At 43.6% G+C, this 20058-nt stretch overlaps 2 protein-coding genes across 2 annotated transcripts; both read left to right on the forward strand.

The window, feature by feature from the left end:
• Nucleotides 1-3969: 3969 nt before the first annotated feature.
• Nucleotides 3970-4914, forward strand: LOC121015423 (olfactory receptor 10T2-like). The gene has a single exon (XM_040452323.1). It carries the CDS (start codon nucleotides 3970-3972, stop codon nucleotides 4912-4914), a length of 945 nt encoding a protein of 314 aa, XP_040308257.1.
• Nucleotides 4915-18375: 13461 nt separating this feature from the next.
• Nucleotides 18376-19393, forward strand: LOC121015424 (olfactory receptor 10K2-like). The gene has a single exon (XM_040452324.1). It carries the CDS (start codon nucleotides 18449-18451, stop codon nucleotides 19391-19393), a length of 945 nt encoding a protein of 314 aa, XP_040308258.1. The 5' UTR covers nucleotides 18376-18448.
• Nucleotides 19394-20058: the final 665 nt, after the last annotated feature.

A 20058-nucleotide genomic window follows, 5' to 3' on the forward strand; every position in this document is an offset into this window, starting at 1 on the left:
TGAGCCCTTTGTGGGGCTCGAACCCATGAACCACAAAATCATGACCTGAGCTGAAGTCAGACGCTCAATCGACTGAGCCACCCAGGCACCCCTCTCATTTGTATTAACCCATAGCACACATCTATCAATGAGGACCTCATATTTCTCAGAATTAAAAACTAAAACACGAGAGAGAAATCCATGATTTCTTCCCTCCTTAGATAGCACAAAAATCCTGAGTCCTTCAGAAAGAGATATGTTGTCAGGGAGAGACGCGGAAGAGGAACGTGAGGAGTTGGAGACCCCAAGCATGAGTAAGGATCCAGTGCAGTGTCCTGAGAGCACCTCGGGCTTAGCCCTCCTTACCTCACTTCTACATCTGCCCTTCTAAACACCAACCTCTTTTCAGACACAGAGCTGTAGCTCTAAACTTAAGAATGATAGAGATCCCTGGAGCCAATTTCAAGAGTCCCAGCACCTACCCCAAAGAGTCCTCATTCAGAGGATCCTGGGTACAATCCCGCGATAGGTGGCCTGTAAACCACCACCATCGTGGACTCCGCCATTCCCTACACTGTGAAGCCCTCCCCACCGGAACAATGGAAACAATCACCAGAGTGCCTGGAACGACATCGGTACTCAATGCGTAAGGATTAAAGCAACGAACTGATGGATGCGTAAAAGGAGGTCTGCATTCACTCATGTATTTGAAAAGATTGATCCAGCAGAGAAGTGTCGTAAAGGTTAGAATTTCCGCCCCTTTGGGTTGCAGGCGTAGCTGAGATCCACTGAAGCAGCAGAGATACAGGAACAATTATCTGGTTTGTTCAACTAGCATCCTTGAAGGAGGAAGAAACCGTATGAGATTTGTCAAGGATGGCATTTATGTAACCCCTTAAAGCAGTTCATCTCTATCTAGACTCTACAAGGCCAGTGATTAAGAGAGTTACAGTTCATTACTTCATTCAGCAAGTGGAACCTTGAGCCAAAATGAATGACCTATGGGGGGGAAAAAAATCATAAGATTCAGAGCTCTCCATCCTTTACACAGATCAAGTCAAGCACAGAATGTATTTGATTTTTTTCTCAAGGTTTTAATGCCCACGTTCCCCAAACTACCTCCCCCCGAGGCCTCACCCCCTAGAGGACCTGCTCTACCTTTCTAAGACCCAGGGATTTCACTGGGGTGTCTGCCATCAGGCACACAGAGCTGGTGAAGTCAAGGCTGTCCGCTTGGCTCCCGCCCATCCGGCTCACAAAGCTGTCTTTCCTTTTTAAAGGCTTATAGCCCCGGACTTCCCGCAATCAGTTCTGGGGGGAAAAAAATTCTGCGGGATGTGTTTACAGTTTACCTATTCGTCTCTCCGTTTATACGTTGCCAGGGTCTAGAAGGGAACCCGGGATTGGGCAGGAACCCTGCCTCTAAATGCAAGTGTTTCTCTTGCATTGGGGCTGCAGCACCAGCCTTTCCTCTGAGCGGCATCGTCCGTCAGTCACGCTACAAACGTCCTGGGCGCCAAAGAAAGACTCAGAGGCAGCATAGCTGGTGGACGCCATGCACAGGTGAGGCGGGTCAGAGCATCGGGATCCAGGGGGGAGATACAGGGCCGAAGACAAAACCTGCCACCTGAACATGGAGAGAGCAGAGGGAGAGAAGCATTACGAATGTAAACCAGCAAGCTTTCCAAAACAGACTGAAACCAAGATGTAGGCGGAAACATCCTGGATGACAGGACAGACCTACACTTGAGCTGATGGAAAGCATCGGTGGCACCGTAAAGGGAGAACAAGAGGTGGGAGGGGGTGGGGGCCAGGCTGCCTTACGGGGCCGCACAGAGTCAGGAACACGCTGATCTGTCTCCTCAGCCACCGGTACGTAGGCACACAGCACAGAGGAGATGGCAAACACAGGACCCAGGTTAATGACAGGACAGAGCCCTGGATGGGGGAGCTCACGATGTGTGACGCCCAGTCTCATTTCTGCTGCGAAGCCACCTAGATCTTTACATGGTGCCTCTACGGGCTTCAGCTTCCTGACTTGTCACGTAAGGCAGGTGGATTAGACAGAGCGGACACTTCCTCAATATTCACTATGAGTCAGGGAATTGATTGTGACCGTTTGGTGCTCACGTAATGGTTTCTGCCCTTATCACTGCCATTTCAGATGGAAGCCCGAGGCACGAAGACAGGATTTCCGCGGAGTCACAAAGCCGGTCGGTGTCAGAGCCATGGTCTCAGCCTCACGGCCTAGCTCCTGTGTCTCTTTGCTTCTGTTCCAACCAATGGTCCCAGAACAACTGACAGAGAAGTAGACGTGCACGGTAATCAAAGCCTTCATAGCCACTCAGAGAAGCCTTTCAGGAGATAAATATGAAGCAGGGGATGAGCGGCCAGGCTAAAAAATATTCACTGCGGGGGATAAAGGACGGTGGGAAAGGAAATGTGATGTTATTTGTAAAGACGGAGGGACAGAAGTTAGTGATGTGTGATGGCCGTGGACCAGCCAGCTTGTCTTACAGTTGAGGCCAGAAGTGTGATATAATGCTCAGGACCAAAGCACCTGAGATGACGATCCAGACAGAGAATTCCAGAAACAACGTCAGGAGAAATAATTGAGAGAACTAGGAGTGTTAGTCAAGAGAATAATAAGACCCAGAAGAGGATTATGATGGCTCTGCTGAAGTAACTAAAGGGCTAGCCTTGAGGAAAACTGATTAAGCCCCTTGCAAGGACACATCCAGACCCACAGGTGGCTGAGTCAAGGAGGAATATCTGGTTCCTCTATGAATCCGGAGGTTCTCGACAATTAAGGCGCCTAGCGAGACAGCAGCCTGCACTGTGGCTGTGGGCTTCTTACAACTGGACCTTGACTGTTGTGACAGGACATACTTCCCAGCTTTCCACAAAACATTCACAGAATTGCGTGCAAATTGACCAAGGAGGTTCCCGAGCTTTTTTTTTTTTTTTTAATTTATTTTATATTTTTAGAGAGAGAGAGTGTGCAAGTGGAGGAGAGGGGTAGTGGGAGAGAGAGAGAAAATCTTAAGGAGGCTCCACGCTCAACACAGAGCCCAACTCAGGGCTCGATCCCACGACCCTGGGATCACAATCTGAGCCGAAATCAAGAGGCAGATGCTCAACTGACTGAGCCCCCCTGCCAGGTGCCCCCTGAGCTTTCTCTGACATAAAGATTGTCTGTCTGGTTGTCTCACGTTTCAGTACTATGTGCTCTTAGATCGAAAGACAGGTCTACCCCCAAATGATGGTGAGAGTTGTTCTTAGAACATTCTGGAGGCAATAGAGACCAAGGCAGTGCTGGAGGAATGGAGGCTTCATCACCCTCCGTGCAGAGTATGAGCTGTATACTCAGGCTCTTAATCCCAAATTCCCATGCACTCATGACAAGGAAAACACCAGTATGTGGGATCATTCTAAGCCCATCCCAAAGGTTTCGCAGTTGATTATTTATCATCAATAAATCTTCACACTTCTAAATAAATAAGAAATATCGCACGTAAGCAAACAGTATTTGAGCTAAACATCTGAGGGACTGGACAGAACTGTTTTCATTGGTTTTTGGTTTTTTTCTGAATCAGATTCTCATAAGATGATTCTTCAGGTAAGTGATTTTTTCGAAGGCTATTGCTCTCATGTGGGTTAAGTAAATGGCTTAATCTTTTCAAGTCGCGATTTCTTCTTCCATAAAATGACAGGATTAGGTGAGATGAGCTCTCAATCATCACCTCTTGACTTAACACGCTGTGTGTGAACCGTCAGATGTCCTTGAAGTGGGACATCTTAGGTCACTTCTCCTCACACCTCCTGCTTTCCCCGACCCCATGATCAGTGTGATTAGGGTTTGTTACTCGTTTTTCCAAACTAGTGTTTTCAGCTTTGTGCAGAAACGCATCGTCTCTTTGGGGGCATTTCTCTTTTGTTGAATTCTTTGTTCGCAATTTCAGGACGTCTGGATCAGATTCCCACTGACCAATGAAGAGACAGAACCAGAGCATGACCACTGAGTTCATCCTCGTAGGCTTCTCAAATCAGGGGAATCTGCAGATCCTTCTCTTCTTCATCTTCCTCCTGGTTTACCTGACCACTCTGATGGCCAATGCCACCATCATGATCGTCATTCGTCTGGACAGGACTCTGCACACCCCAATGTACTTCTTTCTCTTTGTCCTGTCCTGCTCTGAAACCTGCTACACCTTGGTCATTGTACCAAAAATGCTGACCAACCTGCTTTCCGCAAGCCAGACTATTTCTTTCTCCGGATGTGCTGCTCAGCTCTACTTCTTCGTGGGCTTTGCCTGTACCAACTGTTTTCTAATTGCTGTCATGGGCTATGATCGCTACGTTGCCATCTGCAACCCTCTCAACTACGCCCTGGTTGTCGGCCGAGCCACCTGCATTCAGCTGGTCCTCGCCTCCGGCTTCTGTGGCTTCCTCATCTCTGCGGTGGTCAATGCCTTGGTGTTTAGCGTGCCTTTCTGTGCCTCCCATCGGATCAACCACTTTTTCTGTGACATTTCCCCGGTCATAAAACTAGGCTGCACGGACACCAACCGAAAGGAGATGGTCATCTTCTTCCTCAGTATTCTGGTATTGCTGGTTCCCTCTGTGCTGATCTTCATCTCCTACGTCCTGATCGTCTCCACCATCCTCAAGATGGCCTCGGCTGAGGGCCGGAAGAAGACCTTTGCCACCTGCGCCTCCCACCTCACGGTGGTCATCGTCCACTACGGCTGCGCCTCCTTTATCTACCTGAGGCCCACGTCCCTGTACTCCTCAGATAAGGACCGGCTCGTGGCAGTGACCTACACTGTGATCACCCCACTGCTCAATCCTCTTGTGTACGCACTGAGAAATAAAGAAGTAAAGATGTCTCTGAGTAAAGTTCTCAGCAGGTACTCATTTCCCAAAACTGTATGAGTTTGTAAATCAGGAAAGTTATATTCGTGAAAGTGTCCTGGACAGAAATTTAACTTCATAAACAGATCCGTCACTCTCCTTGGTCAAACAAAACAAAACAGGAACAGATAAGCCAAAAAACAAAAAAAGGAAGAAATGAGGACTTCGAGGTACCTTGATTCTTTGTTGGAAAGTCCTTCTTCATGGTTAGCCTCTGTCCACTGTGGAGGTTATGCCAATCGGTCTCCAGAAAGTTATGTGAATATGGAAACTCTTAAGCACTCAAGTCATGCAATTTTTGTGCACTGGAAATGTCAGTTTTCTTGGCTTTCATGACAAATGATACGTTATCCTTCTGAGAATGCCCAGCCTTGTGATATTCTCCTCACACTGAAGGAACCAGTGGCAAAGGTCTTTTAAGTTTCTGGATGCTTTTCTATGTATTTTGGGGTTTACAAAGAAAAATTTATAGGTAAAAAGAAATGAATTCACTTATAGATAAATGAGAAAGGAATTCAAGTTCTAAAAGACCAATGGTAGAGTAGAAAACACAGCCTTTGGACTCACAAAATCCTGGATCTGAATCTTGAGTTGGATAATTTTCCAGCTAAATGCCCTGAGGCAGGTTTAACCTCTCTTATGGTCAGTTATCCCCTAGGTAACATGAGACTCCTAGCACCTCTTCAGTGGGGCATTTTAAGAACTCAATAAATTAAAAATGCAAAGCAATCCATGCTTGTCTGATAGAAGGCATGGCTATTCACATTTCTCCTTCCCTTTCACCTCTGCTTCCTTCTCCTTTCTTACTTCCATAAACTATGATTGTACTAAATGTCAGATACAGTGGGAATTTAAGTTGAACACTCAAAAGCTCTGTTGGGGCACCCGGGTGGCTCAGTCGGTTGAGTGTCCACTTCGGCTCAGGTCAGGTCACGGTCTCACGACTCGTGAGTTCGAGCCCCGCGTTGGGCTCTGTGCTGACAGCTCGGAGCCTGGACCCTGCTTTGGGTTCTGTGTCTCCCTCTCTCTCTCTCTCTCTGCCCCTTCCCCACTCACGCTCTCTCTCTGTCTTTGTCTCTCAAAAATGAAGAAACATTTAAAAAATTTTTGTAAATGAAATGAAAGCTCTGTTGATGCACCTGCTACTGTGTGCAAAGCAGTAAAGTGTTGTGGGCAAAGAGTGAGGTGCACCCTTCTTTCCTTCATGTCCTATTATAGAAAGTGACCAACTTTCAGTCACCTGTTTCAGTACTTCATACATATTCCACTGAATTTACTGTGGTTTTGGTTGAAGGCGAGTTTCAATAAAACAAGTGAATTTTATTTAATAACTTCACAAATTTTCATTTCTCAGCCTTTCACTTGAGCACACAGTAGGCTTTCAAAAATGTTTATTCAATTAATAAACAATAGTAAGAGGCAGGTCGTTGAGGTCTTCTAATTTACCTGTAAATATAAATAATCGCATCACTGAATGGATTTTTTTCTGGATCTTCAGTAGTACCTTTACTATTGATTTAATGAGATACTGAATAAAGATTCATTATATACGCTCGACTCAGAATGTGTTTTCTACTTTCATTCATTTATCAAACATTGAATTATTTGGCATCTGCCACTTGATTGCACAGTGAGGGTAATCAAGACAGAGAGGTGAGAAACATTGTAGACAAAAAAAAGAGAATTACAGCACGGTGCGATAATTACTTGGGTGGGACGCAGTGGCTGCATATGTGTGAAGATCTAACTCAATCTTGGAGAAATAAAAATACAAATAATAATAAGATCTAACTCAATCTTGGAGTAAGTACTATTGAAATTGAGGCCTGAAAAATAAGTAGAAACTAAGGAAGTGAAGAGTGGCAGCGAGTGTTTTGGGCCGGTGCACAGACTCAGAGAAGGATTGTATAGCTTAGATGAGTACAGGTATGTGTTCCGTGGGCCAGAAATAGACCTCCAAGGTGACAGACCGAGGTAAAAAAATCAGGCAGAAATGGAATCCTATTAGGAAAGACTTTGCAGATTAAATTAAGGCAGCCATATTGAACCCAATTATATGAACAAATGGGGTTTATCCAAAGGTTGCTTGACTTAACATACTTTACATTTCAAAATGACTACATTCATACCAAAAAAGGACCAACAGAATGGTAGATTTATTGATTAAATTAGATAGGTATATAGAACAGATAGGAGTAGATATAGGATATAAATTGTATATATGTAATTTTTTGTGTTTGTCCAGGCAATTCTATATATAATTTATTTTAAAATATGATTTGCATATTTATGATATAATTGGATAGATGCAGAAAAATTCAATAACATTTAACACGCAATTATAAATAAAAATATATAAAACTAAAAACAGACTTTCTTGATCTGATAGAGTATGTTTAAAAATTGATAGCAAATTTCAGGGGCGCCTGGGTGGCGCAGTCGGTTAAGCGTCCGACTTCAGCCAGGTCACGATCTCGTGGTCCGTGAGTTCGAGCCCCGCATCGGGCTCTGGGCTGACGGCTCGGAGCCTGGAGCCTGTTTCCGATTCTGTGTCTCCCTCTCTCTCTGCCCCTCCCCCGTTCATGCTCTGTCTCTCTCTGTCCCAAAAATAAATAAACGTTGAAAAAAAATTAAAAAAAAAATTGATAGCAAATTTCATTTTTAATGATGAAAGAGGAGGAAATGTGCCTTTGATTTCACAAATAAAACAACAATGCCCATTCTCTCTACTTCTAGTCAATACTGTACTAGAGGTCTTTCCTAGTGTAAGGGAAACAAATAAAATAATAGTAGTTTGAAAGGAAGAAATTAAAGTGTACATCGAAAATATTCTTAGGAACATAGAAATTACATAAGAATATACAGATGAAAATGAGAATTAATAAATGAACCTATTTACAAGGTTACCTGCTACAAAGTCAATCATACAAAAAAATATTAATTGTATTTCTCTGAATCAGCGGAAAAGAAAATCCCTATATCTAGGAATATGAAATACAGAAATGCAAAAGAACAAAAAGTTGAAGCAATCGTTAAAAAGCACTGGTCTAGAAGACTTACATTTCCAACGAACAAACCTATATAATAATGTTGCAGTGATAAAGATAGTCTAACGCTGGCGCAAAAACACATGCCTTGAACAATGGAAGAGAAAAGATCGCTCAGAAATAAGCCAATATCTATATATTCATCCTATGATGGCAAAGGTGATATGGCAAAAGTTCAAGTGCATCCTCTCATATCTGGAATGAAAGATGATCTTTGCAAAAATAGTGCAGGATCGGTGGATAGCCACAGAAAAAGAGAATCTAACTGTGTCGCGTATCGTACACAAAGTCAATTCCACATGCATATTAGAAGTAAGTGTTTAAGGTTAAGCGGTACATTTTCTAGAATATTTAAAAAATATTTATATTTAAAATATATTTATATTTAAAAATATATTTATGATCTTGTGGGTGGGAGAGGGTGAACGGGATGAGCGAAAGGGGTGAAGCGGGGTGAGAGGTATGGCAGGGTCAAGAGAGACAGGAAGTGGGCAGGGATGTTTCCTTTTGTCGTCCCTCACTCCCAGGCCCTGAATAGGTAGTTGAGTGTGAACTGCACAGGGCGAGGGTCTGGACAGTCTTAGTCCAGACTCATGACCCAGGTGGGCTGAGACGAACAAAATACAGTTCCGCTTTTCATTTAGGCTCCAACTCTGAGGTTTTAGGTGCGATATGGTCGCATTGTTTTAAAGACCTTCTTCCATTCTGCTTAGATGTCCAGTAATTAATTATGGCTTTGTTAATGTGATCAGTACCTCCATGTTGGAAACCACAGGGCTCATGTGTTTCATGTCTGTGAATAACATGATGCTTAATTATTTTCATCATCTCTTGAATGACCCAGTGTGAACTTTGGTGCTTAATTCTGAAACCAAACTTAATACATATATGTGGCCTCAGTGTATACATTTCTGTGCCCTCCTTTCAAATGAGTCCTTAATGACTCCCTCTCGCCAATTCACTTTATTAATGTGTTACTATTTTATTTTTTCCCTAATTTCTTATATGTTAATATAGCCATGCCTGCCTGAATAGCACATACTTAAGTCATCTCAACTCCATCCGGGAATGTGACAAGGTCTTATAATTTAAGATCTTTGGGTTATAAATAAAAAGTAATCCAACCCAAACTAATATTAATGAAAAATAAACCTATTGGCTCAGGTAAGTTGAAAAGTCCACTGTCGCAATGCTTTCGGGCACAGGCTGGCTCCGAGTTCCAGAAGGTCGTCATCAAACTGTCAAGATGTGGCTTCATTTTTAGCCTAAACTCAAGTCTCCCGACACCTCCAGCTCATAGTTCCCCACAGGAACTTTAAAATGAAGCAAATGAGTGAAAGTGAGGCCAAAATTTGAAAAACTAAAGGCAGTAACAGTGGCCATTAAAATATCTTGTCTGGAGAAATGTCTATTCAGGTCCTTGACCCATTTTTTAATGAAGTTATTTGGCTTTTGGTGTTTTGCTTTTGAGTTGTATGAGTTCTTTATGCATTTTGATTAATCGCTTATCAGATACATTGCAAAAATTTTCTCCTAGTCTGTAAATCGCCCTTTGGTGCTGTGGATTGTTTCTTTGCTGTGCAGAAGCTTTTTAGTTTGATATATCTGATTTTTGTTTTTGCTGCTTGTGCTTTTGGTGTCATACCCAAAAAATTATTGCCAAGATCAATACCAAGATAATATTCTCCCTGTTTTCTTTGAGAAGTTTAGAGTTTCAGGTTTTATGTTTACGTTTTGAATCCATTTTGAGTTGGTCAATGTGTGTGGTGTTATATATGGGTTCAATTTCATTCTTTCATATATAGATAGCCAGTTTTTCTCAACACCATTTTTTTTTAACGTTTATTTATTTTTGAGACAGAGAGGGACAGAGCATGAACAGGGGAGGGGAAGAGAGAGAGGGAGACACAGAATGGGAAGCAGGCTCCAGGCTCTGAGCCATCAGCCCAGAGCCCGACGCGGGGCTCGAACTCCTGGACCGCGAGATCGTGACCTGGCTGAAGTCGGACGCTCAACCGACTGAGCCACCCAGGCGCCCCTCAACACCATTTTTTTAAGTTTATTTATTTATTTGAAGGAGGGGGGCAGAGAAAGGAGAGAAAGAATCCCAAGCAGGCTCAGCGCCATCAGTGTGGAGCCCAACATGGGGCTCAAACCCATGAACCGTGAAATCATGACCTGAGCCAAAGTCAAGAGTTAGATGCTTAACTGACGGAGCCACCCAGGGGCCCCTCTTAACACCATTTTTTGAAGAGACTATCCTTTTCCCATTGTGAAGATACACAAAAAAGTCAATAGGTGTATGAAAAATTGCTCAACATTACTAATCATCAGGGAAAGCAAATTAAAAGCATGATGAGATATCACCTCACACCTAAACTAAATGTCTAAAAGAATGAATTTTACCAAAAAGACAAAAGATAAGTACTGGCAAGGATGTGGAGAAAAAGGAACTCTGGAACACTGTTGGCAGGATGGTACTTGGTATAGCCATTGCAAAAAGCAGAATAGAGGTTCCTCAAAAAATTAAAAACAGAGCAACCATATGGTCCAGCAATCCCGCTGCTGAGTATTTATCCAGAGGAATCAAACTCGGGATATCAAAGAGATACTGCACTCCCATATTCATTGCAGCACTATTCATAAGAATCAAGATATGAAAACTAAAGGTCCACATGGAAGGATGAATGGATAAAGCAAATATCGCATATATGTACAATGGAATATTATTCAGCCTTAAAAAGGAAGGAAATCCTGTCATTTGCAACAACCCAGATGGGCCTAAAGGACATTACGGTAAGTGAAATCAACCAGTCACGGAAGGACAAATACCGTAATTTCCTTATAAGGGAGTCTAAAGTAGTCAAACTCATAGAAGAGAGTAGAGAGCAAACGGATGGTAGCCAGGGGCTAGGGGGAGGCGGAAAAGTGGAGATGTTGCCCAAAGGGTACAAAAGTTCAGTTATGCAAGATGAGTTCTGGACGCCTACCATGCCACACAGTGCTGCAACTCACAATACTATATTGATACTTAAAGCTGGCTAAGAGGCTAGACCTTATGTTAGCTGTTTTTACCACAAAATGATGATGACGACGACGACGACGATGATAATAATAGTGACGAGAGGAAATTCGGGAGCTGAAGGTCTACCGCCTTGGTGGTGGTGATGGTTTCACGGATGGGTACTTACCCCCAAACTCATTGAGGTGTCCACATTAAATATATACAGCTTTTCACATGTCAATAATACGTTGATAAAGTAGTTTCTTCAAAGTCATGGACGTGAACAGTAGGCATCGATAACCAAAAAAGTTCGGCATTCAAATTCAGAGATACTGAATTCCACTTTTCTTACTTCCTACTTCTTCCTGGGCATTATTTCTTGTTCCCAGCTATTTCTTGCCCGCCCTGTTGTCCTCTGTATCCTTATTTCCTCATCTACCAGATACTCGATGGGTCCTGCTCTGTGCCATGTCATTGTTTGGGGCTTCCAACATCCATCCACATGTGGTTGGAAAGTGAGGCTGAACTCACCCTCATTCCCAGCATGGCCGCAAGTCTGGGGGAAACCAGAGATTTGGGAGATCAGAAAATACTTCTAGGTATTTTTGTGTAAACGGAGAAGTCGTTGTGTCATTGGGGTGGCACTTTCTGTGACCATCGATTCACCCAACACTCAGCACATATTGCTTCAATATCCCCTACATACAACAGTGCGCTATATCAGTTTCTGGGTTATGGAGGAGAGAGGCAGGAAATAGGAACGTGGTTGGAGGGCTGAAACGCATCAGCTCTCAGCTCACTCCCACCAGGGCCTTCTCTATAAAAAGCAACATTGCTCAATCCACCCTCTCAGCCTGACAGGAAAAGACTTCCCTAATTTTAAGTACAAAAGCACATTTTAGGCAAAACAAACATGTTTTATAATTTACCTATCATCATGGATTCTCTGCATAAATTTCCCCTTTGCCCTTTCAGTAATGTGTAAAATGGAGAAACCAACTTAAAATTAGCCAAATTTTCTAAAATTGCTGCGTGCTGCATCTGTGAGTGACCGGGAGCCTCCTGTTCCCCAAGCCCTAATGCCTGGCCCCAATTTTGAGCAATTTGGCATTTAGTGACTTGCCTCTATTTTCCACAATCAACTCATCCGTTAATTGAACCCAGTGCGACGTCGCCATGACAACGACTCTGGCATCAGGAGACCCAGTGAAGAGCAACCCACTGCCAATAAATACAATGAAAGCGCCAACTCTTCAGTGGCCACCGTTCGATGTGGGCTGTGGACTTTGGTCAAGTGGCACAAATGGTGGGAGGAAACTGGTTACATTTGGTCGGGGTCTAAGTCCCCAGACCATCTTCCCATCCCTGCCCCTGAGTAGAGATCAGTAGCCTCGGCCCCATTTTGACCTTTCCTCTTTCTCCACTTTGCTTGGGTTCTGTCGCTGGCAGGCTCTGTGCCTCTCTTCCTCTGAGGAAGAGGGAAGGCAGACGGGAGCCCATCAACGAATAACAGACATCCTCTTGGACAGAACACCCATCACAGAACACCCATCACGGACAATGGACAGGAAGTGAGAGTAAGTGGGACCCACGGTTTTACATCTCAGGTAAGACACAGAGAAGGGCGATGGGCCCACGCTGGTGCAGTGCCAATGGAAACAGACACTGTCGCAAGGAAGGATGTGAACTCCAAATAATGTTAACCAGGATGATTCAGGCCTTAAAATGAATTTCTGTAAAGCTATGCATGTACATTTTATAGATATTCTAAATCGACTGACTCACTGGTGTTTCTTAGATTTACACAGACCCTGCCTCGGTGCTGATTTAATTCAGTAGGGCACTCAACAATATTTTAATCACACAATCTCTGTTCTTTACAGCAGGAACACTTAACAGGAGATCTACCCTCTTCATAAATGTTAAGCACGGAATACCGTAGTGTTAAGTACACGCACGACGCTGTACAGGAGATCTCTAGAACATACGCCTCTTGTATGGCTGAAATCCATACCTATTGAACAACCACTCCCCACTTCTCCTCCCCCAGGCCCTGGGAATCTCCATTCTGCTCTGTTTCTAGGAGTTTGAGTCTTCGGCTCCCTCCTGAAAGTAGGCTTTTCTCTGTTGTGACTGGCTTACTGCATGTCGCATAATGTCCTCCAAGCCCATGTTGTTGCAAATGGCAGGATTTCCATTTTTTAAGCTGAATAACAACCCATGGTGCACGCACACATGTGCGCGCGCATGTGTGTGTGTGTGTGTGTGTGTGTGTGTGTGTGTTTATGTATACAAAATCTCCAGTAACAACCTTTTTCAGAAATGGTTGTATAAAGTGGGGTCTAGGTACAGGTTCTAGAACTTAGTAAGTGCCCTGCAAACAATGATAGTTGACAGAGATGAAGACACAGAAACCCCCAGGAATACAAAGTCAGAGCCAGTCAGAAACACGGACTACAGCACAAGCTCCTGGAGACCAGGTGGGTCAGGAACAGAACACGGAACTAACTCCTATACACACAGATACACAAAGAGCAAGTTAGTACCTACATAATAAGCATGTTGAGGAGGCTTCGTAACACTGTGAGAATCACATTCTGAAAGGCGAAAGACCTCTCTTCTGCTGCTAACACAGCCACTCAGGTGCCTTCTGGTCTTGGGGACTTCGCAGCATTCTCTGAAGCTCGATTCCTTCATCTCTCAGATGAGATGGCTGGTAGGGAGCTGCAAGATCCCCAGGGACTATGACATTTATGACTCTGACTTTCTGCAGATGCTCCTGGGTAAGAGACAGGGTTAATGCAGCATATCTTTCCCTCTCCCGTGAAGGGAAACCATCTTTACCCTATTAAATCTTTTGTGATGCCGGCGGAGTGGGCCAGGCAGTTATCAAAGTCATGGTCTCAAAACCATCTGCCCCATTTTGATTCTAAATGATAATTACAGAATAAATATCTGCATAATACTTAGCCACTGCAACAGTATTTTCTCGCTCAGTTTGGAGAAACCTTGAAAGGTAAGTTGGCTGATTGTCAGAGTGAACCCCATACAAAGATGAGTCAATTGATTCAGACACGTCAAAGTCTCAAAGCTAATATGTGATGGGGTCAGGACTAGAGCCCACAGCAAAAGGGTAACAGAAATCCTGTCTTTAAGTACCTTCATATGGAAGGAGGGTGACAGAATACTGCTCTGCTGTTCTCACCAGCCCATGTGCGGGTGCACACACACACACACACACACACACACGCACACATGTGCAATACCCCTACGCCAATCAGCAGATCTATAGCCCAGTGTTAGTTCTACTGGCTGTGTGAACTTGAGAGGTTTCCTCAAACTCTTTGCTTATCATTTATAATGGAGATGTTAAAAATAATATCTACTCATGGGTTCCTTATGAATACCAAATAAGACTGCGTATATTTATATTATATATAAAACAATATTTGCACTCTAGAAGATGGAGAACATGTAAATGTTAGTTCGTATTATATCGCTAAAAGATGGCTCTGAATTTTAGTTGATAAACTATTACCCAAATTATGTTCTATTTTTTTCTGCCTGGAAATGTGAGAAGGAAAACTGTTGACTAATGATTGGGATGAAGGTCCGCCAAGGAACTAACTGAAGTAGATTTTGGGTGGGGTTCATTTGTGACCCCATGGTGAAATTTATGGTACAGAAACAGAAGAAAGGCAGTGTCTCTCGCTTCACAGACCTGTACACACATATGCATTTCCTTTGGAAACAGGAAGTCTGCGTCTGTTTATACAACAGAACGGCACACGTTTGTTCAAAAATTCTAAAGGGCCAGTCAACATTAAGGGAAACATTCAGCTCAATCACAGTGTTTACATGAGTAATTCCAGTAATGCCCATATTTTTATCAAGATGCTTACAGGTGATATTCAAATACAGTGTGTTCTTCAAAGCCTTCCAGAAATTGTTTGTTTTTTCCTCATTATTTTCAGGACATTTTGCTTGTACGTCTTTCATAATGTTTATGATAATCTGTCTTGTAATATGCCTGCTGTGTGATTCTCTCTTCCCAGAGAAAGGAACAATGACTTCATTCATGTTTACGTTAAAAAAAATTTTTTTAATGTTTATTTATTTTTGAGAGAGAGTGAGCAGGAGAGGGGCAGAGAGAGATGGTGATACAGAGTCAGAAACAGGCTCCAGGCTCTGAGCTGTCAGCACAGAGCCCGGCACTGGGCTCAAACTCGCGAACCGTGAGATCATGACCTGAGCCGAAGTCGGACGCTTAACTGACTGAGCCACCCAGGTGTGCCCCACATTCATGTTTACATCTGCAGTGCTTAGGACATAATAGAAATCATGACATCATAAAACATGAGAATTATGGAACAATGTATTCCAGTCTTTAGGAGCTCAATAAATAGTTGAGTTTAATACCTAGATACACAGTTATTTAAAAATGCGTATAAGATGTGCATTATTGATAATTATAAAACATCCATAAGGAGAAATTCCTGAGTTTATATTCATATGTGACAAAGATTAACTACAATTTATCTTCTAATCTGGTCTCATACTGCCCCCCAACAAAATAGAAAATTTAGGAAACCTCCTTTGCTTTCTACTAGGCGTAAATAACCCGCATGAATGACTCTGGCTACAGAGCACCCAGACACCGAAGGGCCGGCATCGTCCTTCAAGGTCTAGCCCTGGCTTCCTCCAGCACAGGGCAGGACTGCGTAGAAAACCAGATTACCTTCAGTCAGGCTTGGGGAACCTCAGGGGAATGATAATCCCTCTTTAATCGTCCCTCCCTTGGAAAGTATAGAAAAGGCAATATCGCCAACTTGCCATGAGTTAAATGCTCATGGTCTCACTGATGAAAATATTTCTGGTCCCAACCCCCATCAAACAACCATAAAGTAATGAAAGGGAAGTATTTGTTGAGCATTCCTATCTACTAAATTAGACCCTTTCATACACATAATTTCAATGAATGTTCACTGCAGCCTGGGAGGCAGGAACTGCTTTTCTCACCATACATGTGAGAAAATGAGACTCAGAGAATTTACGATCTTGCCACTAGAATATGCCAGAGTCAGGATTAAAGTCCACAGCTGTTTAAGTTCCAAACACACTTTATTCCGACATTACTCAACTTTACATGTGCTTATAAGAGATCATACCCATGGAAATTCATTAGTAGCCCTGAGAATCGGGGATCCTGCAGTTAGATAAGAGTATATTAGTAATAAATAAACCTTCTAATCAATAAGAACCCTTGTGTCAGGCATCGAACAAAGAGCCAGGGGAATACCGTAGAGGAAGAGAAGGTCTGATGTGGGGGAGGGGGGGAAGGGTTACTATGGAAACAGGAAACTTCAGGGGCAGGTCGGAAAACTGTGCTTCCTCGAACTATTTGTACATCTGGACGAAAATGATAGAAACTCATGATACTTCTCCAAGAATGCTGTAGTTCAACATTTCTGTTACAGATATAAAGAAACCCAGAAATAAGCACAAAAAAATATTCTTTTCCAAGGATGTACAAAAGATTTGTCCCCTCGGTGCTTTCAGTCACAGGGTCATATCTGTCATTTCAATCACTACATCATTTTATAATAATCTCTTCTGCAAACGTCTCACCCTGAACCATGAGGTCTTGGACTGGATCTCATTCATATGTGTGTCCCTAACACACAGCATCTGGTCCTAATCACATTGCTTAACACTTGTTGTATAGCACCTGAAATTCTTGATTTGGGAGTTCTTGGGTAAGGTAGGGTACACTGCCATTAATCTTTATCATTAGTATTAGCTAAGATAATAATTTTGAATGATATGCTTCTTTAAGTGGGATAAACACACGTCTACCTTATAATTCCCCTCCCATTTATTTACATTCCAGTATGCTCTAGAGAGTAACAAATGTCCAAGGGATTGGGAATACATAGAATTCTAATGATGCTCTCTTCAGTAGTATATTCCTATTGTAAACTGAGATTTCTCTTTTTGGCTAGAAAGATAAAATTTAGCTCCTGTGGCACAGAAATCCTTAGGCATTATTGGTCTTGTACAATCCTCATGCCCAGGGTGAACGAATGGTGAGGATTCTTACTCTGCAAGTTCTAGGAAGGAAGGCTTTCTGACATCATGAGGTAAGAAACAACATGTCAAGTGAAGTTTTTAATTTGTAGGACTAGGAATTATTGAGAAGCCATTAGGTACCTAATACAGTTCTAGATACTGAGGAGAATTCAGGTGAAAATACATACAATTTACATCATCCCCTCAAGGGTACAAAATCCAATGGAAAAGAGAGATGAGAAAAATGCAATACAATATTTCAAAAGTAAGTAAACAACAAATCAGATTGGCAATTAATGTCTTATATGAATTCTGAGACAGAAACATCTCCTTTGTGGGGAGAGATCAAGAAAGTTCGTGATTTGGCTGGGGCTTCAGAGTAATGGTAAAGCATTTCTAAATTTAAAAAAATGGATAATAAGTTAATATCAGCAAGGAATAGAGGCAGAGAAGATGCAACACGTCTGTACGATAGTGAGGCATCACATACAGAACCATAGATGATCACAAAAATATTTTGGTTTCCAAAACAAGGGGTTGGAGTATAAAGCCATGAGTAAAATTTTGAGGAGGGGAGCAACATGATACCATTTATATTTCAGAAGTTGTACTGGGTATCAGGGGCAAGACGGACTGGAGAGATGTGGGGTGGGATGGGAAGGATGGGTTCAATGGGGTATCTGTAGGCATTAAGAGAAGTGATGGAAATGGACAAGAGTCCCGAGGAAAATGGCAATTCTTTCTGCAGGAGGAAGGACTCTGAGGTGGGCATTGGAGGATGCAGAGGTATATTCCATCCTGGAAAACTTGTTCCAGATTGGAGAACAGAATGAAGGCTTGGAAGCAAGAGTCCGAGTAATCAGAGTACAAGAAGGTGGAGGCAATGACCACACCAGAGAGTGTGGCCAACGGGGGCGGGGAGAATGCAGGTGCAGGTCGTGGGGAGGTGGGAGCTAAATGTCGGAGTGTAAAGAGAAGGCTGAGGGGAAGGTGCTGAGAGTCATAGACAAATTCGCCTCTCCGTGTAGTGTGTTCAGATGATTCACGCTGCAACTGATGGTATGGGACAGGGTGGGGACAAGAAGCCGATGGCAAGGTCTGTGGGATAAACAGAGCGCGGAGTTACGAATGTGCATAACAGCCACAACCTGCAAGAGAAGACGGAGGGAGAGCTGGGTCTGAGAAATGTCAAGAATGGTTTGCCTATGCTGTTAGGATGACTCTGGACACTCACCTGGTTGTCCACATGGCTGATTTTAGGCACCTTTTTGTCTTAAAATTAAACCGCATGGAGGGGGGGGAATCATGAATTTAGAGCACGGATCTTAACACCTGCTCTATCATGGCCAATTTCTTGTGATTCTACTTGTTTTCAGAGGTCTCTCTTGACACTATCTCCACCTCTCTTGGATTGTCTCTGAATGATGTGCCTTCCATGGAGTGGGGCAACGGGACCCTGGTGACAGAGTTCGTCTTCCTCGGCTTCTCCTCTCTGGCCGGGCTGCAGCGGCTGCTCTTTGTTGCCTTCCTGCCCCTCTACCTGTTCACTCTGGGCACCAATGCCATCATCGTTTCCACCATCGTGCTAGACAGAGCCCTTCACACCCCCATGTACTTCTTCCTCGCTGTCCTCTCCTGCTCTGAGACCTGCTACACCTTCGTCATTATACCCAAGATGCTGGTTGACCTCCTGGCCCAGAAGAAGACCATCTCCTTCCTGGGCTGTGCCATCCAGATGTTCGCCTTCCTCTTCCTCGGCTGCTCTCACTCCTTCCTGCTGGCGGCCATGGGGTATGACCGCTACGTGGCCATCTGTAACCCTCTGCGCTACACGGTTCTCATGGGACATGGGGTGTGTGTGGGACTCGTGGCTGCTGCCTGTGCCTGTGGCTTTACTATTGCACAGATTATCACCTCCGTGGTATTCCACCTGCCCTTCCGTGCCTCCAACCAGCTCCATCATTTCTTCTGTGACATCGCCCCTGTCCTCACGGTGGCATCTCATCATACCTACCTGAGTCAGATGGTCATCGTCATGCTCTGTGCACTGGTCCTGGTTATCCCCCTGTCACTGATTTTGGTGTCCTATATTCACATCATCTCTGCCATACTCCAGTTTCCTTCCACATTGGGCAGGTACAAAGCCTTCTCCACCTGTGCGTCCCACCTCATTGTTGTCACCATCCATTATGGCTGTGCCTCCTTTATCTACTTACGGCTCAAGTCCAACTACTCCTCAAGCCGAGATGCTCTCATATCAGTCTCCTACACCATCCTGACTCCCTTGTTCAATCCGCTGATTTACAGCTTGAGAAATAAGGAGTTCAAGTCAGCTCTTCGTAGAGCTGCGGGAAAAACCGTTTCCCTGCCACGATGTTAACCGAGCTCCTGCTCTTTCCAAGCCATTAAAGCACAAGGCATACCAGGAAAAATTCCCAGAGCAGAAATGATTGAGCAAGTGAGCACAGTTTTCAAGAGCAGAGATCATTCCTTCGTTTCCAAGTATAAAATTCAGAAAAACACGTCTTCTTGCTGTGATCACATTAAATATTGCTCACTGAAGTTTTTTCAGCTGAGGGGCAAATAATAGATGGCAATTATAGGAAAACTTGGGTGTGTCCAGAACTCTAGGCTATGGCAAATACTGTCATTCAGTCTCAGCCAGATGAGAAGCCGACCTGAAAAATACTGCGTCGCCCTGGTTCTCTGTTTCAGGGACGCGGAAGTTCCTGTTTCCATATTTCTCCCTTTCTGGGTATTTCCTGAATTTCGGTTTTTCAATATCGGCAGACCACAATGTTTCAATGAGGTAATGTTTGCACAATGGGCGGGACCATGTTCAGCGCCTAAGATGCATCCAACTAAAGTTCAAGCAAGAAAATTCTGCAAGAAGTGATCTGTTTCTGTGTTTCTGATGTATTATGGGAGCTGACTTTTTTCTAATTTTCTATGCACTGACACAAGCGTAAACTTGGTTAGTATCTCTTGAAGATACCGTCGGAAGCGTGGGTTAAAGAGGACACCTAAAATGTCACAGCGTGGCCA

This window comes from Herpailurus yagouaroundi, unplaced genomic scaffold, assembly GCF_014898765.1.
Source record: "Herpailurus yagouaroundi ecotype Mexico unplaced genomic scaffold, PumYag 207, whole genome shotgun sequence".
Taxonomy (NCBI): domain Eukaryota; kingdom Metazoa; phylum Chordata; class Mammalia; order Carnivora; family Felidae; genus Herpailurus; species Herpailurus yagouaroundi.